This window comes from Grampus griseus, assembly GCF_964374135.1.
Source record: "Grampus griseus genome assembly, chromosome: 16".
NCBI classification, from domain to species: domain Eukaryota; kingdom Metazoa; phylum Chordata; class Mammalia; order Artiodactyla; family Delphinidae; genus Grampus; species Grampus griseus.
Window position 1 is genome coordinate 70,801,890 of NC_139010.1, and position 22,856 is coordinate 70,824,745.

General features: G+C 42.8%; 1 protein-coding gene across 7 annotated transcripts in view; it reads right to left on the reverse strand.

Annotated features, from left to right (window-relative positions):
* ABLIM1 (actin binding LIM protein 1) overlaps positions 1-22,856 on the reverse strand; it is a 318,363-nt gene that overhangs the window by 43,937 nt on the left and 251,570 nt on the right. For 6 of the 7 annotated variants that reach the window (XM_082674206.1, XM_082674204.1, XM_082674202.1 and 3 more), the window contains exons 7-9: positions 9,209-9,296; positions 5,434-5,492; positions 2,473-2,556 (exon numbers count right to left, since the gene is read on the reverse strand). In XM_082674206.1, the coding sequence (XP_082530332.1) occupies positions 2,473-2,556; positions 5,434-5,492; positions 9,209-9,296 (231 nt within the window). The remainder of the gene's footprint in view (positions 1-2,472; positions 2,557-5,433; positions 5,493-9,208; positions 9,297-22,856) is intronic. The other variant, XM_082674203.1, reaches the window with a different exon arrangement.

Sequence of the window (22,856 nt, forward strand, 5' to 3'; positions counted from 1 at the left end):
CTGGGAATCTCGTGTGCTTTGTTTATAGTGCATTACAACAGGAATTATAAATGGTCAGTACCAACTTTTACCTACAGACAAAATCTGCTATTCCTATAAAACTCTTCCACGTAAGCAAAACCAGAATATGTTTTTCTTAGGGGATTCTATTTTCACCATTTTCTTTACCTATAATTCAGCAAGAGGAAAGAAGGGGAGATTTCAGAATATAAATAATAAAATGACTTTCCTCCACAATAAAACCAGGCTTATTTCAGGGGCGTGGAATGTTGACTGTCCCTGCAAGGTGTACAGTTCACCTAACAACTAAAGCTGCTTGACATTATCTGGTGAAACGAGCGGCTGTGTAGGCCACAATATTTAAAAGATCAAAATAGCTGGGTGGCTTGAGAATTGCTTTGGCGTTTTCAGGCTTCTCGAACGTTCTCATGAGCTGTTCCTCAATGGCCAACGGGTGAAGCAAGACCTTGTCAAATAGCCTGTTCTCTCTGCCGGGTCCCAAGCTGTTGGCACCTTTCTGTGATGGGGCTACAGTTGACCGCACTGATATTTAAGGCTGAATAATGGGAATCAGATGTCCCTTTTGAACAACAGGATAGGAAGAGAGAAGGCTTTTTCAAGACAGACCCCCCCGCCCCAGCCTCTCTCTCTCTCTCCCCCCACCACTTCTCAAGATGCTCCATGTCTCTTAGACTTAACGGTCTGGAGAAGACCAAAAATGATCACAGTTGATGGTATTTTTCTTCAAGTTATGAAAATGAATCACTTGGCAATAGCCTTAGGCTACCAACATAAAACACTATTTGAGTTATAAAGTATACTTTCAGGGAAAACCCCAAAAGCTGTTGAAAAAGCAACTTCCTGCCAAGTAGGTACTAATTCTGAGCCCTCACTTCAGTGGGGACCATCTTTGGTTCTTCCTCTGGATTCATGACACTATAAGTCTGCTGTACGTGAAACCCTGCCACTGGAGCTAAAGCTTTAAGATAGATGAAGATCATATGACATATACATGTTGGATGTAACCCAGCATCACGGGCCAACACCATGCACTCGAGGCCTGGAGCCTTTGCTGTTTATGACCTGCGTAGCCTTGGGCTGACTTCATTCTATAGATGAAGAAACTTAGCAGGTTGATATCTAAAACGTTCCTTTCTACTCTGAAACTCTGTACTTCTAACTACTTTTCAAATCATTTAAAGAAAGAAGGTGAAGTTTTAATAAAAGTAGATCCAAACCCAAACTCTCCTGGGCTGTAGGACAGTTCTGGCAGGCAGAGAAAACAGGCGCAGGCACAAAGCCTGGACTAAAGAGCTGTGTTGCAACCCTGAGTTGTCAAATGGGTTTCCTCTGGACAAAGATAGGATTGTGGAAAGTCACTCGTAATTTACCAGGCCAAGGTTTCAACTGATTCTAAGAGACCCCGAAAGAAGGTCAGGTGTGTGCAGGGAACATCCTCCCCTGCTTTGCTGCTCATCTGGAGAGCAAGCTGAGTACCTTCCCTGTTCCTGTAGGATGCTCTGGGCAGGTGGTGCTGCCTTGAAACACCATCTCCTCCTTCTACACTATCAAACTTCGCCAGTATTTCATGTTGTCCTCTTTTTGCCTTCCTAGGTTTCTCTCTTACTCTCCTTTTGTAGGACAGTGGAAAGAAGATGAGTTATAGGCTCAGAGAGACCTGGGTTCCAATCCCAGCTCTTCCACTTACCGCTGGGATAACTCTGGGCAAGTTCGTTAACTATGATGGGCCTCCGTCTCTCCATCTGTAAGATGGGAATCAGGATAGCTACTTCATGGGGATTCTTAGGGAGAGCCACTGAAAGTGTATGTCAATCCCCCAGCCTCTTGCAGAGCTGGTGCCTGGTTTTATTTGTTTCCTTTCCCACTTCGCTACTCCTTCCTGGAGCCAAACCTCTCCCTCCCGAAGCACTGCATTTCCCCAGCTCCCCGCTCCTGCCGTTCTCTTCACCAGGCCCACCCCTTTCTCATCATCTCTACATGTTCAAATCCCATTCAGCCTCCATAACTCAACTCAAAGACCACTTCTCCTAGGAAGTGCCCCTTGACCCCCTTCCCTCATCTGAACTTCCTTGATCTTTATGATCCACATCCTGTGATACATTTCTCTATCATTCTATAATTATTTACCTGTCTTTTCTTCCTTACTATACCTGGGTACTTAGCAAATATTTGATCAACAAACAAATGTGTGAGCATAGGACCAAAAGGGTAGCTTCCAATGTGCTCGCTGTACTGAAGACAATGCTTTAGTCACGGCTCTAAATGAAAACATTGTCCAGAGAAGAAAACAGCCCGAATCAGAATGTGAGATGCACTCCGTGGGGTGAGAAAAGCATCTGCCTCTGCAGGAGCCCAGAAGTTATGTGGGGAAAGCAGCAAGGGGAGGAAAAGCGACAGAAGCCTGGGGCCCAGGACAGTGGCTCCCAGCCTCAGCCCAGACACAGAGCCAACCTGCAGAGACGGGGACCATCCTGTGCGTCGAATCAGACTTTTGGGATAAAAGAAATCAGATGGAGAACGACGGATGTTTCGTGGCTGCCATGAAACATGAAAAAGGGAAGAATGAACAATGAAACAGCCTCGATTCAGAAACACTATCAAAACCAGAAAAAAACCTTCAGGAAAACTAATCTGATAAGTGACAAGTGACATCACTTTAGTTGTGTGTGTGTGTGTGTGTGTGTGTGTGTGTTTGGGGTCCATGTTTGAAAGCATAGTAACTGGTCTTTTTTTTTTTCTTTCTTTCTTTTTTTTTGGCTGCGCCGTGCCGCTTGCAGGATCCAGTTCTCCGACTAGGGATTGAACCTACACGCTTGGCAGTGAAAGCGCGGAGTCCTAACGACTGGATCTCCAGGGAATTCCCTAACTGGTCTTCAAGTTACAGTATGTTTACCTATGTTCCAACCCACCATCGTTCCTTTCCATTTATTCTGGCTTAAATATTCTGATATATGAAGAGTGAGAAGCCAATGAAGCCACTGAGAGATGTTCTTAAGAATCTGTTATTACAAAAGCCCCACAAATTCTTTAAGTACCAAGAACGTGGATTACTCAGTGGGGTTGCCAAAAGATTCTTAAAAACATTTTCATTTTGCTATAGTAACTGCACTGATGTGACACCCAGTAAAAGGCCTGGAAATCCTGGCTCAAGACTGTCATCTGGAGACACACCCTTAAGAGAGCACAAGATTTATTCCTTCTTCAAAAATCTAGCCTCTTTTAAATCCCACCAGCGTCATCCAGTACCCCACTTGGGCCACATCAGAACCTCTTTCCTCGGAGGTGCATCATCCTCCTTCTTTCTGGGTGAGTGAGCTGAGGGCTGGGCTGACCTCCCAAGTGGTAAATGTTGGCTTTAGGAGAAGAGCTTTGGAATTCTCTAGAAAGTTTCACTAAAGGAAAAAAAATCAACAGGTCCTCTTGGCCAGAATGAGTGGAAGTATCTCACTAGCTGTTTTCATAATCTTATCCATAGAGTTCCATCAAGATGCGATCAAGAGTGTTGATTTTTAGGGCTTCCCTGGTGGCGCAGTGGTTGAGAGTCCGCCTGCCGATGCAAGGGACGCAGGTTCCTGCCCCGGTCCGGGAAGATCCCACATGCCACAGAGCGGCTGGGCCCGTGAGCCATGTCCGCTGAGCCTGCGTGTCCAGAGCCTGTGCTCCGCAACAGGAGAGGCCACAACAGTGAGAGGCCCGCGTACCACAAAAAAAAAAAAGTGTTGATTTAAAAAAAAAAAATCATTTTAGTAACACAATCTGCAAATTCAAGCAATCCTTATAGAGGAAAGACACATTCCATTCAGTCTGGCCACGTTAGTATTCCTCTCTCCATCTCCCAAAACACTTCATCAGGGATGAAGTGAAAATGATTATTCAAGAAACTGAAGCAACACTGTAAAGACAGTGTCGACCATTAGCTACTTGGGAGGTTTTGGGGCAGCATCCACAAGCTATGCTGTGAATTTTAAATTCTTATGATAAAAGTGACAGTAAGTCGCCTCTTACTGTCTTTAATGTTCTTTAACCTCTTCTTCAATGTTCTAGTATTTTATAATGACAACCTGCTTTCAAAGCAAATGGAAAAATATCTCCATCTGATCTTACAGATGCCAGCTGAAGCAGAAAAAAAAGCAAAGGAAATAAAGCTGCTGGGCAGACCTGGGCTTTGCTGAGAATAAAGGAAAGATACTGGAAAATGAAAACAAGAGCTGTCATTCCCAGGGTGGCAGGCCCAAAAAAAATGGGTCTCACTGAAAATCATTTCTCTGAAGCCAAGTCACCCCTTCACAAGTGACACATTAGTGATGGGGCCACACGGATGCAGCAGCTATGCAGCTGCTGGGGTTACATACGTTGTTCTTTACGTCTGCTAATGGCAGGTCAAGAAGAAATGATACCACATCCTAGAGTCTTCTAGAGTCTGGCTTTCAAAACAAATTCAGACCATTCTTTTCCCTGAGGCACCAGGTGACCTAGTCAACCTCCAGTTTTTCCAAGGGTACCAGTAAGGTAGCTAAACTGAGGGAGTGTAGACTGGGGTCCAGTCTGATTATTGCTCTGAAAAATACTTCACAGCCCAAGTGAAAAACTGGGGGCATCTGAGTAAGATACAGATTATGATCATGGCCTTGCAACTGTGTACAGCTCTTTGCTTTTTAAACAGATGAAATATTGTCACCTGGAGGTGATCTGAGAATTGAGTAAGACCAGGGGAAGGCTTTAGAAGTGAGAGATTAAAAAAAAAAAAAGGAAAGAAAGATAAAAGAAGTGAGAGATAAAGAGAATCTATCCTCTTGCCCGAGCGGTCCATGTTCTAGGGAGTTACAAAAACATTCTGATGCTACCTAAAGTTTAAGTTACAAAAACAATCAAGAATACCTGTTTACATTGACACGTCTGGGCTCATCATGATTTTCCCCAAAGGTTTTATCTGACAAGTCATCAGCTTCTGGAGATGGAGGCCACTCAGTGAATTTGGATTTGAGAGGCCAATCAAACGTAGAAAGAGCTGAGCAATGGCCTCAGAGTTTGGGCTGGAGTGATATTATGGACAAAGTACAAAAAAAGCCCGGTGATGAGGTCACCAGATGTTGGACCTAGAACTTGATGAAACATTTGTTCACATCTGTCAGGTCTGACTTTTCCCTTGAATGCTTTCCTAAGAACCTGACTTATGAGGCAAGGCTTATTTTGTCCAACACAAGCATTTGGAACAAAATCCACCATTGATTTAAGGTAGGAGGGAACCTGCTTTTTTGGCCAAATGGCCTTTCCACTTAGTCTGCTATAGAGAAAAAAAAAAAAAAGTTATAACAAAGTACTTTCACCCAAACTCCAGTCCCCAAAATTAGTGACTATAAACACAGTGCCCAGCACGTACACCTGGCATCATGGCACTAGTGCCTTCCTTACCCGCAGTTTTTCCTCGGTCTTGGTGGATTGCTTACAGTCGGGATGCCAAACGGTAGAACCTGGAAAGACAATGCATGGCTAAGAATAAAGGAAATGGAAAGCAGCCAGAGTCCCGTTAGACAGAACTTCTGAGAGTGGCCCTGTGCCCAAGTGAATCATGACAGTTCAAACTCCAGGGGAGTTTTCCACATCTGGTCTGAACTTGTTCTATAACAGTCATAATCCTAGACCACAGAGACCACTAATTGGGCACAAGAGTGTCTTGATGAAAGAGACTGTTCTTGACTGGGTGGTGGTTTTTGTTTTTGTTTTTGTTTTTAAACTGTATCATTATCCTTTAAAAGTAATGTCTGTGTGCTTAGCAACAGCTGCATTTAATTTCAGAAATATAAGCCATAAGCCATGCTTATATAACATCAAAACAACCAAGCAACTTAGATGAGGGCAATAAAGTCAAACCAGATCGCCTATAACCAGAAGCAAAACTCACTGAATTTTTTGTTGATCCAACAGACACAGGAGACCAATCTAACTAGCAGAAAGATTGAAAGTTACATTACAAATCCACAAGGTTTCCTTTAACTTTTAACCTTTTAATTAACTGCAAAAAGTCTTCACTTTTAAACTAATGAAGGCACTAATTCAGTGTCATCTTCTGTTCCTGGGTTAATGCCTCACTTTACAGGAGTGTAAAGCACTTTCTTAGATGGTACCAGTACCAAAGAACTAAGCAAAACACTTATATCCAATCAAAAGCTCTTTTCTTATAAGAATCAAATGTCTGCCTATATGATTATTTTACGCCTAGATAGACAATCTATGTAATTTATGGCTAAGGCCTATATGTAAGTCTTATATGTTCATATAAGGGTATGTTCAAATGTGGGAATGGGCAGAAGAACTTGAAGAGGGACTTAAAAAGACCTAAGCGAATAAAGTTACTAAGTTGAAGACTCATAAACTTAGAGAACGAACTTATGGTCACGAGGGGGAAGGGAGGTGGGGGAGGGATTGTTTGGGAGTTTGGGGTTGACGTGTCCAACACTGCTAGATTTAAAGTGGACAGCCAACAAGGACCTACTGTATTGCACAGGGAACTCTGTGCAATACTCTGTAACAACCTAATTGGGAAAAGAATTTGAAAAAGAATAGATACATATATATGTATAACTGAATCACTTTGTTCTATACCTGAAACTAACACATTGTTAATCAACTACACTCCAACATAAAATAAAAAGGTAAAAAAATTTGAAAAAGTTACTAAGTGGAAAGCAGTAAGTAAATGATATAAACTTAATAAGAATCTCAGTATGAATATTAGACTGTCTACATTTCATTGTTGAAATCTTTCTCCCTTCAAGCAGCAATCTGTGTGTGTACTTGAAAAGTATCAAATTAGAATAACTCTCGAATTATTTCACACCACTGAACTAAAATACTATTAAATTAATTAATACTATTAAATTAATGACTAAAATACTATTAAATTAAATTAATACTATTAAATTAATTTTATATCAGAATTATACTTTAATCCCTATTTAGCAGTAATTTCTATCTTGCTTAACCCAGGGCCAAAAAAAAAAAAAAAAATTAAACAAACCCAAACCAGGCAGACACACAGTCCATTCAGCACTAGCGTTTACTCTGAGGCTGGCTACAAAGCACAAGAAATCGTCTTAACATGGAGAGCCAAGGGCCGGGGGTCAGGGCCGGGTCCAGGAGCTGCGTGCGCTGTGGAGGTTCTACTGAGCGGGCGTCCTGGCCCTGAATCCCGGGTGTGCACACGGTGTCACATGGTTCTCCAGAGGTCAGACACACAGGGAATGGGAGCCAGAGGGAACATCTGATGCTGGGGAGGATGGGGAGGATGCAACTGCTCATTCTTCAAGGACGTGCCAAGAGGGCAGGCAAAGAACACAGAAGCCCAGCTCCAGGAGAGATTCACAACAATCCCCAAATTCTGAATGTAGCCCAAACTGAGTTGTTTATTTGTAGTATGAATGTACTGCACTCCTGCACAGCCTGAAATCACCCTCTCTATTCAGCTTCCAGGACCATGTGAACGTGCAGAGCTGCACCCAGACACAACCCTGAGTCTTGGTTCTCAGCAGACACAGGGGTGACAGGTACTCTTGGGACTTTGATTGTGGGTGCTGTAATTGACACACTCAGATCTAAAACAGAGCCTGGAGACCAACTGAAGAATAAATCTGCTCTATGCTGAAAATGTAAACTGACACCTGCCTATTGCTCTCATGGATTCACAGCCTGTCCTCAGGGGAAATGCGTCATATAAAGCACACGTGAGACCACGGATTTGGTGCTTCTCACTTGCTCTTATTGGGCCCTTTAAAATTCAGTGAGATCTTTTTTTTTTTTTTTGCGGTACGTGGGCCTCTCACTGTTGTGGCCTCTCCCGTTGCGGAACACAGGCTCTGGACGCGCAGGCTCAGCGGCCATGGCTCACGGGCCCAGCTGCTCTGCGGCACGTGGGATCTTCCCAGACCGGGGCACGAACCCGTGTCCCCTGCATCGGCAGGCGGACTCTCAACGACTGTGCCACCAGGGAAGCCCCAGTGAGATCTTTAATCAAAATTTTTCAGAGAGATCCTTCTAAAGCTGAAAGGATGTTTGGGTTGTCAGTTTCTCATATAGCTAGCATTTTTAAGGGGAGAGTAGCCAAAGCTTTGCTCTAATACTCAAGAATCGTTTCCAAAGACTTTTCTTAGTTGCATAAAAACAAAAATTGAGACCAAAGCAAACCATTCATTAAAACTACACATTTGTAAAAAAAAAACACAAAAAAACAAAAAAAACTACACATACTGTTACATGCAGAGAGAGACGAAGAAATGACATGTAAAGGCCAATGAGACCCAGTAATTAGCAAAACTGAATAAGCAACAGCTCTCGTGGTTCTTGCTAATTTTACTGATAAGCCCTTGTCTATTTAATGACTCTTTTTCCCGCTAAAATTAGTAAAATGCTTGCACAGATGGTGCTGTTTGACTGGAGGAGAATCCTCCCCTAAAGCTCTCTGAGAAGCTTCAGAATTTTAGAGGAGACAAAAGCTAATCACAGCTGTACACTGAGAAATTTTCTCAAAATTATTTTCATTAAAAAAAAATAATTGAATGGCCCTCTGGTAATGAGCCCTTCCTTGACACCAGAAACTTCTCAATTTCTCTGTCAGGGACTTTGGGTGTGTTCTCTCACTCTCTGTCCCTCTCTCTTACACTATGACAGCTATGTCATCTTAATGGGATGAAGTACATCTGTGATGCAATTCACCAAATACGGGATTTTCTTCTTCCTGAAAGCCTGGATAAGAGCAGCCTGGGAGGCCCCCCAAAATCCTTTCCCCAGGACAGTGAAGCGAGAAAAGACAAAGTAGCCATCCAATGTGTAACATTTCTAGAAATGCTTTCCCTCTTTTGATCTTTTGTTTCCCAAGCATATCCCTGGGGACTGGGTGGGAGGAGGGGGCACTGATTCTCACTCTTGCCTAACCTCCGTAGCAGCAAACATCAAGTCCAATTCATTCACCCAGAAGCAACGCACTCCTCTGTTAACAGTCTCAGGGGCTCACTGCCAGGATGTCAATTGCTTGGCTGATTAATACTAACAGATGAGGTAACATTTGGCTACATTCATTCTGGATCCACGTAGCCCTGCAGCTAAAAAAATGCCTCCTTCTCTGAAAACAAACATAGCGAGGTTTTCTTTCCCCAGGTGGGGAGAACTTACTGGATTCTTGAGTCCACCTTACCTTGAAGATACATTTCCTCTCCTTCTGTGAACATCTGGTTGCATCTGCTGCATCGTGCACAGCTAGGGTGGTAATGTTTGTCACCTGCCTGCAAGAGGAGAGGTAGGAAATATTTTAGTCTATATTTAGTCTATATTTTAGTCTATTACTTTAGTCTATTACAGCCTCTTTTCTGGATGTGGGAATTTGGAGGAAAAGAGAAGAAGCTAAGGCAGGAAAAATAACTGTCCAATTGACCAAACTTCCTATACCAACAGCCCTAGAAGCTGGAGCTGATCCCACTGGATCTGGGAGGGGTTCAAAGACCAGCTACTTGTGCCTGCTATGTGAGGCTGCCTTGCCTCTTGGGGTTTCTGGCATCCAGTTGTCTCTCAGCTTGGGCTCTCCTGGACGGTTGCCAGTTATACAGCATGTGCCTGAGATGAGTCCACGCCATCTCCCAAACAAGCCCACCTCAAAAACATTAACATCCAAACTGATGTTGGAGGCCAGTGTTGGTTTGTACTAGAGCAATAAAAAGAAAGGATACTATTTAGCAGGTTCTTGCTTTCCTAGCTAAACAGTCTGAAAATAATATAATCTACCCAGCTTACATCAAGATGAGAAAAACCATAGTAAAAGACATCATATGCTGCTTTTTATCTTGGAAGGAGCCCCAACTCTCTTCTCTGCTGCTTATAACAATCTTTTGCCAAAGTCTCATTTTAATTGTTTTCTGAAGAAGGCATTTTACTGAGATGGCTCTGCATTATTCCTGGGCATTTCACATTCTTAAATATCACAGATGCCACCACAGTGGGTGTTGACTTCCCCAAAGCAAAGTGTCACTGGACACAGGGACAAATCTGTAGACAGGTGCCAAGTCCCTTTAGAGTCATGCTCCAAATGCATATGTCCAACATAGCAAAATCCTTTCGTCCACATCTTAGCAAAAAGTCTCGCCACCCAAAACTTATCATATGTACTCTGCAATTAAATCATTTCATCAATCGACCATAAAAACATTTCTTCTGCATTAACTGTGCACAAGGTACTGCTGAGAGCCCAGAGTTAAAAGTGACTTCACCCTGTGCCTGCGTGAAATCTCAACAGGAAATCAGAGGTCAGGTAGTGATTCCTTTCTCACACCCTCCTGTAGAAACTATGAAACCAATTAGCTACTAGAGTGTGAGATGGTGGTCAGCTACTCAAGATAACCCAGTGGAAAAAAAATGGAAGTTATTTACAAGTAGAAGCCAGGAATGAAACGTTTTCAGTGGTGCCTGCCAGCAAATTCCAGAAGTGGAATTTTGCTCTTATCCACACAGCATTATTTATTTAATTTTTCGGCGGGGGGTGGGAGGTGGAATGGGGGGGCAAGTGAGGGGAGTATAGGAAATGTTCACACAAAGTAGCCCTTTCTCTTCGGCCATCCAGGGTCCAATGTGAGTGAAAGGAGGAAGAGAAAATATTACTCAGTTCTAAACTGTGTTGGGTCAGCTGGGATATCAGTGCTGGGAGGTCCCAGGCATTTGGACAATCTCTGAATTCTCAAGGAAAATGTAGGGGGCAGAATTAAGGCCCCTTGACGGGAATCTGGTGTAGTCTGCAGTGAAAAGCACACGCCCTCAGTAAGCTAGAAATAGAAAGAAATTTCTTCAAGCTGATAAAGTGTATCTACCATATTTAGTGGTGCAGTATTAGAAGCGTTCTAAAGATAAGAACAAGGCAGAGGTGTACACTTTCACCAGCGTTTTTCTTTAGTCCTAGCCTATGTGATAGATCAAGAAAAGAAATCAGTATAAAGGTCACTAATAAAAGAGTTCAGTCAAGTAGCTAGATAAAAAATTAATATATAAAAGCCAATAGTTTTCCTGTTCACTAGTAATACAAATTAAGTCCAGGTGATGGGAAAACAGGTCCCTATTTGTAATAGCAACAAATAAACCCTTCGATGAAAGATCTACATAAGGATCTTAACTGACGGGCATGAAAGAAATAGAGACATATGGTACTTGCGGATGGGAAAACTAAATATAGTAAAGATGCCAAATTATCCAAAATGAACCTATTAATGCAACATATTCTCAGTCAAAATACACACAGGAGTTTCTTTTATAGAACTGGACAAGCTGATTTTAAAAGTTCACATGGAAGAAAAAATGCACAAAAATATAAAAACTGCTTTGGAAAAGAGAGTGGCAGTGAAGGGGGTTTTTCCCTTCCCGAATAAAAAGTTATTCTAAGGCTAAAATAATTAAAGTATTCTAATATTGGTGCAGGGATAGAAAATAAATCAGTGGGACAGAAGAGAGGAACCAGGTGCACAGCCATACATACAAGAGAATTATGATAAAGGTGGTGTTTCAAATGAGTTGAAAGAAATGGATTATTCAATTAACGGTGAGAACAATGAGTTTTTCACTTAGAGAAAGTTAAATCTAGAGTCCTAATTCACAACCTACACAAAAACAAATTCTAGAGAGGTACAAAGTTAAAAGTTGAAACAAAATCATAGAAATATTCGAAGAATATGTAGGACACTGTTTTAACAAACTTGGGAAGGCTTTCCTAAGCAAGGCAAAGCCTAGAAACAATAAAGATAAATATTGACTGTGGACGTGTGCCTGCACATACACACATGCATACACAATCTCTAGACATAAAACAAAGTTACAGACAGGGATAAAATATCTGTCATGCATTTCAGAGAAAAGATTATTATCCAGAACTTATAAAGAGCATCTACAATGAAAAATAAATGGCAATATGGGCAAAAGGCAATTTCCAGAGGAAAGGTCGATAACCCCCCAAATAATTAGCTCAACCCCACCGGGAATCAGGGAAACACAATTTAGAAAAAGGGTGTTTTAATTCAACAAATTGGCAAAGATAAGAAGAAGGCTAATGTGAGGAAACAGGCATTCTCACACTGTTGGTGAGCAAAATTCTTTTTGGAAAGCAATACTTATTGAAATTTAATGTATACGTACATACTACTCCCTGATGAATGATTCCACCTGTAAAAGCCATTCTACAGAAATTCTCACACATGTGCCCAAAAGTGTATGTATTAAGGATATTCAGTTCTGAATTACTTATAACAGCAAAGAACAAGGAAACAGAAGCAACCTAAATAAGAAAGTAGTGAAATAAAATATCGACTCACGTAGCCATTAAAAGAAAGAAGTAAACGTATATGTATTTATATGGGAAGAGTTCAAACAAACACTATTAAGAGAAAAAAATCAAGTGAAAAAATAATGCCTGTGATATGGCCACATATAGTAGTGGTCAAAAGTCTGGAGATACTGGGGTAAGTGTGACTGGATTCAAATCCAGTTTCAGCACCATGTGGTCCCGTAAAGGTGACAATCTCCCTAACCTTCACTTCCACAGCTGTAAAATGGGTAGAATAATAGCGCGTAACTCATGGAGCTGATGAGAGGGCTAGTATATTGCTTGCCCTCACCCTCTGCCCCCCAACATCCAGCCCTATAAGTCAGGCACTGTTACTATTATTTATGCCGGAGAGGACACACATATATATATATGTATATTGATTTTATGTGTGTGCCCTGCACGGAGAGAAGATAGGGAGAATGCACACCAGTTAGTTTTCTATGGTTCCTTGTGGGGAAAGAGGAAGGAGCAGGGTGGGAACCTAACAATTTCCTTTACATGTTTCTGTATTGCTTTGATCTTTTACAAGAATTCATTTTTATGTTACTGTGTAATAAGGAAATAAAAGACTAAGAGGAAGAAAGTCCACTGTCTCTTGGAGTCATAACACCCAACGTGATCTTGGGCAAATCACAAACTCTTGGAAACTCTATTGCAAAGTAGAGATGATGAAGTTGATGGTGACATTAACAATAAAAGTGAACATTTTTATGATTATTCTGTGTCAGTCACTGTTCTACATACTTCATAAACATTCAGTCATTTGTTTAACAATAACCTCCTAAGGTTATTATTCCCTACTTTATAGATGAGGAAGCTGAGGCTTGCGGAGATTTAGTAAACTTGTTCCTGGTCACACAGCTAGAAAGTGGTAGGGCCAGGCTGCAAACCCAGGTAGTCTGGCTCTGGAGCACATGTTCCTAACTAGTACCATAACTAATAACCATACAGTACCCCGCTGCTGTATCTACCTCACAGTGATGCTAGGGTGAACGATCAAATGACATTTTGAAAATGTTGTGATGTACTGCATACAATAATAATAGGAATAACAACCTAATAATCCTTTGCACAGAGATGGTTCCAGGGCCATCCACAGAAAGGCTTGTTAGCGCGGTTTGGGATGCTGACAAAAGGCTCTCTGGATGCTGCCGCCCTTTCCCAAGGACAGGCAAAGGAGAGTAACTGTGTTACATGAGCTGTCATACAAGATGGACGGAAGATTTGTCAAGCGCTCCTGTGGCAGGGCTCTGCTCTGTAAATCACGAGCAAAACCACTGCTGAGAAACTCCGCCAGCATAACGCCAGGGGCATCGGTCTTGACCCGTGCACTTGCTTCATCCCATGATGCTGAACGTGTCAAGAGATACAGTGAGCCAGAACCGAAGGGCAGTGGCACAGCCGTTTAAAAGTCTTTCTGTTTGTGCAGCAGTGCAGGCCTGGGGGGCGGGGGGCACAGGGTCATGTGCTCAGGATAGGGGAGCCCCTCCTTTGCATGTGTGAGCCACCCCATCTCTGTTTCACTTCTTCTTAACACAGGAACCCATGATGGTTCACAGACAAGCCCTGTGCACAGGGCCAGGAAAGGTATCAGAGCCGAACACAGATGGGGTTATATGCAAACTAACCAAAAAAATTGGATGTAGCTGAATCCAAAGCATTTAAATTAGAGTCATTTTTAGAAGAAGGAAAAGTATTTCAGATCATGAGCAAAATGAGACTAAACAGCGTCCATCTACAAACAGATGAGGAACACACAATCCACTGTGGAGAGGAGGCTGTTGATTGCAAACTTATTTTTTTTTTTTTTAAGATTTAATTTTATTTATTTTTGGCTGCTTTGCGTCTTTGTTGCTGCGCGCGCGCTTTCTCTAGTACGGTGAGCGGGGGGCTGGCTACTCTGTTGCGGTGCGTGGGCTTCTCATTGTGGTGGCTTCTCTTTGTTGCAGAGCATGGGCTCTAGGCGCGAGGCCAACTAACTTCAGTAGTTGTGGCTCGCGGGCTCTAGAGCGCAGGCTCAGTAGTTGTGGTGCATGGGCTTAGTTGCTCTGCGGCATGTGGGATCTTCCCAGACCAGGGATCGAACCCTTGTCCCCTGCATTGGCAGGCAGATTCTTATCTACTGCGCCACCAAGGAAGTCCCTGAGTGCAAACTTTTGAAGCACTGTGGGCTCTGTTGTGACAGGTGACTTCATGAGCAGTGATTACCGGGTACCTGTCCCCAGGCCCACACCCTGGAACACCAGCTCTGCCTCAACCCGAGAGACCAGATGAACCTCTGGGGCTCACTACAGCTCTGTCATCACCATTTTCTGTCCATCTTTGTACCCTGCTGTTTAAAAAATTACAACCTTATTTTCACATATTCAAAATGCACACGTTAAAAAGTCCACATTCTGGCTGGCATTAAACTCTATGGACCATAAACGATTTGTTTATTTAGTTGAGTTTTATAAAAGCACCTGCATACACATTCAAAGTGCTAAAAAGCACTTGCCTTTAATGGTGCTGATTAAGTCACACTTGTGTGGTTATTATTCCTATTTAGTTAATCTCTAACTTGAAGTATAAACTTTATCATACAGGCGAGAATACCATCTGGGGAAATACCACCTGCTATAAAGCAAGAGAAAGGAGCCCTGAACTCCTTGTGGACACGGGGTGCAGGGAAAGGGTTACAAGATTCAGAATCAGGAGACTGGGGTATTATTTCTTTATTTCTTACTCATGGGACCTCAATTATGTCACTACTTACCCTCTCCAAGGCCCAGGACCCTCCTCTGTAAAAAGTCCCATCCTGCTGTAAAATTCTATGATTCTGTGTGAAATCCTGTCCCTCTACAAGCTCACAAGGCAGTGTTAACAGAAAAGTAATCTAGGTAGAGAAAGAACATTCTTGATGGCAGGGAATGGAATTTAACCAAAGACTCCATAGTGTCTGACAGCCAGGAGGAGTTCTGACGCCCTAAGCCCTGTGCCAGCGTAACAGGCCACTGGGAGTAGAAAACAGAACTGTAATTATAGACCCCGTCCTTGGACAGATAATCTGCTTAGCTCCGGAATGGCTAACTGCCCTTTTCAGTTTCTCTTTACCCCTTTTCTCTTGGAGTGCTTTACTCCTGATACTGCCCAGGAGATATGAAACATGGCCGTTGAGGTCAGCCTTCAGCAATTTATAGCTTATGCCACGCCTCCTTCCAAAAAGGACTTCCAGATGCTTATCAGAGAGGGCTGTGACCTGAAAACAATGGAACAAAAACCTTAGAGGAAAAAAAAAAATCAAAAGGCTCCACACTCAGGCAAACATGTTTGTTGGGATCCGAGCTTCTCAGCAGATGAGGACAAAAGGGAAAATGGGCCACGAAAGTCTCACAGTGGGAAAAAAATGGTCACATACAATTGCCACTAGAGAGGCAAGGTTTCCTGATTCTAAATTAGTAACAGTCACCGCAGGCTGAGGTTCGGTAGGGTCTTGCTCTGTTCCAGGCATGGGACCAAGGGCTCTGAGTGACGGCCCTCAGACAGCCCTGTGGGGTAGGTGCTATTGTACAATCTTGTTCTGCAAGCAAAAAATGAAAGCTCACAGTGAACAATTTCTCCAAAGCTCCCAGTGCTTCCAAAAAGCAGAGCTGGGCTGTGAGTCCAGGTCGCCTGACTCTAGGCCTCCTCTTGCGTAAACTGCCTCGAAAAAGCACCAAAGGAATTCTCATAGGGGGACCTCAGTTCTGGAGCAGTAAAACAACTTCCACACTAATTTCGATGATGGCTAGAAACGTCCAACAAGTTGTTTCTTACACAGACCCTTGAGAAAAACTGAGGGTGTAGCACTGAAAGGTCGTTGAATGAAATCATTCTCACAGGGGAAGTTAAACTATCAAGGTCTAGGTTTGCAGTCCCTTTTTTTTTTTTTCCCCCGGTACGCAGGCTTCTCACTGTTGTGGCCTCTCCCGTTGTGGAGCACAGGCTCCGGACTCGCAGGCTCAGCGGCCATGGCTCACGGGCCCAGCCGCTCCGCGGCACGTGGGATCTTCCCAGAGTGGGGCACGAACCCGTGTCCCCTGCATCGGCAGGCGGACTCTCAACCACTGCGCCACCAGGGAAGCCCCTGCAGTCTCATTTTAAAAATCTAACCTGATTCAGAGACGGTGCTCAGAATACCCAAAGGAGTAAACAAATTGCATTTCTGTCCCTGAGACTCTCGCAAACATGGGTCTGGTTGATGGTGCTTTCAGACTAAGGACATGCAAACACTTGGAGTTGTGTTGGTCTAGGTCAGGGGTTTTCTAACTTTTCTGCACATAAGTAACACCCAAGAGCCTTTTAAAAATGGGTTCAATGGCCCTGGGGTGGGGCCCAGAAATAAGCTGCTTTTGTTTTATTTTGTAAGCACTGACCTAAGTCCATGCAGATCATTGTGAACTGGGGAAACCTGACAGTAGATGAGGAAGCCAAAGGGAGTAACAAGGATGTTGCTTCCGTGGCAGGTGCTTGGGTGGGGAGGGAGAGGCAGAATCACACTAGTTCCCACTTTGCTCCTGTAGAAATGCGATGCGAGGGCTGACTCAGGCTTTTCTGCGTTTGTTGTTTTTTTCCCTTGGAGTGGGAGAGGTTTCCAGTGCAACTGGACCAACTTGATCCTGAAGCTGCCACTCCCCTGTTCCGGACGCTTTTTTTTTTCCTGATGCAGCATCCTGTTTAGGCAGGATCGTGAGGGTGTGTTGTGGCCCAAAGTTTGGATCCTGGGCAAAGGTGACTAAATCAGTCTGCCCAGGCAGGTTACACAAAGTCCACAGGGCTCCCCACAAGTCTGTGCACAGCCAGTCTGCACAGAGAAGAGCATGCTGCAGCCCTGCCACCTCACCGACCATAGAGCCCCAACTGCGGCCCTTGCTCCAAACATCAGGGGGAGGGGCGGCGGCTGGTCTTCCCCAGAGAAGATGCACAAAACGGTACAGAGAGAAATACGCAATGGCATTCCAGCGCTCTGGTTCCCTCTGACCAGCTCAAAATATAAAGGAATAAAAAAGGCTGCAACATCCCGGTGTACCTGCATACTGGCTTTTGGCAGATGGTTACTGCTATCCCATCTCCTTCCAAGGAGTGAAGGGCAAAAACTTTTAAGCAGTCTTTGCAGTTTAACAGTGCTAGATAAACATTATCTGTAGATGTGTGCATTCCTGAAAGACCTAACTGGTCTCTTTAAATTGATCAGTAACGTCAGTGTAATCTTTACCAAAAATCCCAGTCAGATTATTTGTACATTGACAAGCCAATCCTAAAGTTTATATGGCAATAGGAGAGTGGTACAGCTACTTTGGAAACCTCTTGAGCAGTATCTCAAAAAGTTGAACATAAATATACCATGCAACCCAGCACTTCCACTCCTAGGTTTCGAACTCAAAGAAATGGTAACTTCTGTCCATGCAAAGACTTATATGCAAAAGTTCACAGCAGTGTTCTCCAAAAATAGCCCCAAACTGGAAATAATCCAAATGACTCTCAACTAGTGAATAGATACACAAAATGTGAAGCGTTCAAATCGTGCAATACTGCAAAGTTACTGCTTTTAAACGAAAGGAACTGCTGATACATCCAACACAGACGACCCTCAACAACATGCTGTTAAGAAGCCAGACACGAAAGGCTACATGTTGATTCCACTGCTATGAAATTTCTAGAAAAGGCAACCGGAAAGAGATACAAAGTAGATTGGTGGCTGCTGGAAATGGGGATGGGAATAAGATTGGGCGCAGGGTTGACTGCAAAGTCAAAATGAGGTGATGGAAAAGTTGTAAAACTGCATTGTGGTGATGGCTACACAGCTGTTTAAATGTAGTAAAAATAAACTGTATTTTATGGTACATAAACTATTCTTTAATAAAGAGACAGGACAATTAAAAAAAAGAAAGAAAGAAAGCAGTAGGGAGTGGGGGAAAGACCTGACCGGAAGACAAGAGGAACTTTCCTGTGCACTGTTCACAAGGACACATCAGGGCGTGCATGCATTCATTCCTTTTGGGGGGGGTCCAGATTCCTTTGGAAAGCTATTGAAAAATATAGACTTTTTTTTTTTTTTGCAGAACAAAATATACCTGCATATAAAGAAAGCTAGATATATGTGTGCAATATTGTACTGTTAGCAGTTGTCTAAAGACTCGAACATTTTCAAAGGGATTAGAAAACAATTGCCTAATTTGCTAATCTAATCAGTATTTCTCTTTCTTCAGAGGAATCACTATTCTCTTGTACAACAAGAAAAATGGAGCTGCAGAGAGATTAAGTAACTTGCTGGGGACCACATGAGACGTTGAAACGAAAACCTAGGCTACGCCATTAACCTTAGTGTCGCTACTGGGAATCTCTCAGGCTGGTTCTTTGGCTGTGTGCTTTCATGCACAATATTTAATTGGAGTTTTCTCTGAACTTTTGAAGCAGGTGACATCATCCTTCATGTTTTATGGTGATCAAACCGAGGCTCAGAGGCCAAATGACTTGCTGCACCAAAACCAAGGTCACACAGCTAAGTGTCAGAACTAGGAAACATCCCAGGTCTTCGGACACAAGTTCGATTCTCTTGTACTGATATCACCACATCATGGATACAATACTTCTCTTGTTTCAGAAATCTTAGGCAACTAGAAAAATAAATAGAAATATCCTGTATAATATAAAAAGATGGCCAAAATGATTGAGAAGTTTTGTTAACATGTATTTTGAATAGTTTGCCAAATTTCAAGGCAGAGCAAATAACTACACTGAAGGCAAAACATAAATCTGAAATGCACGGATATCTGCATTTGAAACTAACCTCTCCTCTCTGGTGCTCCCACAGCTCTGGGCTTGGGCTGTCCCACACATTTAACTTTGCCTCGAACGTTACTGAAATGGAGAAGGACGATATGGTCCTTGCCCCCTCCATGTCCTCAGCCCGCCTTTCGTCTGTGGAAAAACTTTAGCCAAAGAATAAGTTTAATCAGAGAAGTGAGAAATGCAGAAACAAAGGAAAACAGTCAAAGGAGACCAAATAATAATAGTTTAGTCATTAAACATAGTCAAGGATCTTTAGGTCCTCCTTAAGGGCCATAGACAATATTCTGAGCCGTATCCTGCGAGCTGTCTTATAGATACCGAAACCCCCGCCAGGTGGAAGAAGTGAACTACATGATGACCAGGCTGTAGCCATGGCATAAGCTGCCACAATTCCGAGAATTGGCCTCCAAGAAACGGAAACGAATGGAACCTGAAGATTAACTGTACCTGAAACAATCAAGATGATGCTGGTTGACCACCGATGACCAATTTCAAGATGACTGTCAGAGCTTGACAGAGAGTTGGCCTTTGGACAGGCGTCCACCCTCCCCAGTTGCCAGCATCGAAAATAAAACAAACTTTCCTTTCCACCAACCTGGCCTCTTTATTGGCTTTTGAGAGGCGAGCAGCCGGACCCCACTTTCAGTTACATTATGGCTGGGCTGTCTGCCCCATCCCACTGTCCAACATGGAGTAGAAAGAGATGGGCTTTGGAATCAAGAGAACGCAGGGTCTGCATTCTGACCTTGCAAATGGTGTGGCCTTGGGCACTTTTCTGGACTTATTTCTTCAATTGTAAAAACTGGCATAAGAAACCCTTCCACATAGGATTGTTATGAAAATTAAGTAACCAAAGGCAAGTTCAGTTCATACCAAAGTAAGTATCTGGGACCAGTAAGTGCAGGTGAGCTTGCTCCCTCTCATTCACGTTAGACTATACATCCCTTTAAAGACGCGGGCCACACATGTGTCATCATAGCTCTTGGATCTCTCTTGCTTTCCATAGAGCAAGTTCTCTAGAAATGTCGGGTAAATTAATGGCCAGCAGAAGCCCTTATCCCCAAATCTCTAGATGCTGAGCAACCATTTCCTGCACAATTATGGCCAAAAGAGAACTAAAGGATGAACTTCAGAGCCCCAGCTGTCATTTCGCTATTTACCTGTTTCCAGATACTAACGCTAAGCACCTCAGAAACCATATTCTATCTGACTCTCCCTACAACCCTGTGATGGGGTTATTATGTCCATTTAACAGATGAGGAAATTAAAGCTTAGGGACATCAAGAAATCACCCAAGGTTACTCAGTTAGCAAGGAATGGAACTGTGGTCTAAACCCCAGTCTGTCCAACTCCAGACTGTACTCAGAAGCACCAGGTCCTCCAGCCTCCCTACCCTCAGCAGCTCCATTCACGAGGGGAGACCCTTGCTGGGATCTGCCCTAAAACGGCGTATTTCCTATGACTTTACAGTATCATCTTTCAACTTGCTTTTTTTTTTAAAGAATACAAATAAAGGTTTATTGTACCAAATTAAGGTCTTCATATTTTAGTTTCCTAAGGCTCAAGGAAGACTAGATGATTTTTAAAGACCTCAACAAAAATTTTACTTTCACGATCCCTCCCACCCCCAACTATTCAAACGGTGTGATAAATGTTATAAAAACAAAACAAAAAACCAAAACCACTAGAAATAACACCAAGTCCTTTAAAAACAACTCTCCCAAATGTTATTTCTTGACGTAGGTGGTCTTCGTGGTTTGGGACAATGTGATCCTAAATCCTTGTAAAGCAGCCCTGGCAGCTCCAGCCTGCCTGTCATTTTCAAATCCAGTTAAGTCATGTCATGTCTCACAGATATTAAACGTACTTCCTTGAAACCAGGAACTGATTAAGTAGCATGGATAACATCATCTCATTAGTCTCTTCCGAAAAGTTATTAAGGAATACAACATAGTTTAGAGGGTAACCAGGGACCCAAGGATTTGGGGTTGAATTTCCTTGGGTGTTAGCTAGACTTGGTATTCCCTGACCAAGGTAATTGTTGTTACAGTCTGTTCTACAATGTGGCTTTCTTTCTTTTCTTTGTTACAAAAAATGCCATGCATTTTACATATTATATCACAATGTTCTCCCTTACCAGGTAGGCAGGAAGTCCTGAATGCACTTTTTTTTTTTTTCCTTTCTTTGGAGTAGGAAAGAGGTACACCTTATTTTTTTTTTCTTTTAAGTAAACTTCTTTACTGAAGTAGAACATACACTGGAAAAAATGCACAAATCATAAATTTCTAGTTCAATGAATTGTCATAAATGCAACACAACTTGTAACTAGCGCCCAAACTGAGTAAGAGAACATTATCTGTACCCAGAAGCCCCTTCATGTCCTCTTCCAGTCACTGACTGCTAATCACTATGCTGACTTCTAACTTTTACCTGTCTTTGAAGTTTACATAACAGGAAGCAGCTAAGTCTGGCCTCTCTTACTCAACACCGTGAGAATTATTCATGATTCTGTGTGTACTGGTACTTCACCATGTCTCATGATTCCATAGTATTCCTTTGTGTAATTATACTACATCTTATTTATCCATTCCACTCTTGATGGACATTTTGGTAGTTTTTTTTTGTTTTTTTTTTTTGCGGGACGCGCAGGCTCAGCGGCACATGGCTCACGGACCCAGCCGCTCCGCGGCATGTGGGATCTTCCCGGACCGGGGCACGAACCCGCGTCCCCTGCGTCGGCAAGCGGACTCTCAACCACTGCGCCACCAGGGAAGCCCTTGGTAGTTTTTAAATGTTGGCTGTTCTGAACTGTGTTGCTGTGAAACTTCCTGCCCATGTCTTTTGGTGAATTATACACACATTTCAGTGGTACATGTACATAAAAGCAGACAATGTATGTCAAGGTCACTGCATACGTTTATGTTCAGATTGAGTGCTGCCAAACAGTTATCCAAAGTGGTTTTTGCCTTTTATTACAATTTTAATCCGAGAGGAATTAGAAGGAATTAAATAAGAAGAATCAAATTAAGAGCACTTTAGCAAATAGATTCCCAAAGTGTTTTCTAACCTCTGTGAAGTGAATGATTTTTTTTTTTTTTAATAAAATGGCCTCTCTGTACTTTAATCCCATCAGGTATCCATTATTCCAGTATCTCCAGAGTGTCACTGAGCAATTTCCAATTCTCCTTTTATCCTCGTCTTTCTGTTCGAGAGACGTGGATGAACCGATGGAGAGACGTGGATGAACTGATGGAGAGACGTGGATGAAATGCAAATAGCCCTCATATTTAATTCCAAAATCAGCAGGCAATGGCTGGCACGCCCTGGATCACTCTGCACAAGGCTTTGTCATGAAGCTTCAAAAGTGGCTTCTTCCACTTAGGGCTAAGGCCCACTGGCAAGGATCAAAAAAGAATTGGAATTGGAAGGTTGAGGACTTCAGTGGCTACCAAAAGATTTCACTTTTCCTCTCATGGTTGAGCTTAAACATTTCTTATCCATTATTTTTATTGTTAATAATATCTTTTGCATTTGTTTTGTAGTTGAATGTTTGTGAAGCACCTTCCCGTTTAATCCACCCAATGCTTCGGGGGTACCCTATTACTCTTATGCCTATTTATGGACTAAGAAAAGCCTTCTAAGTTACAGAGCTAGCGTTCAGTCTAGGGTTTTTGAC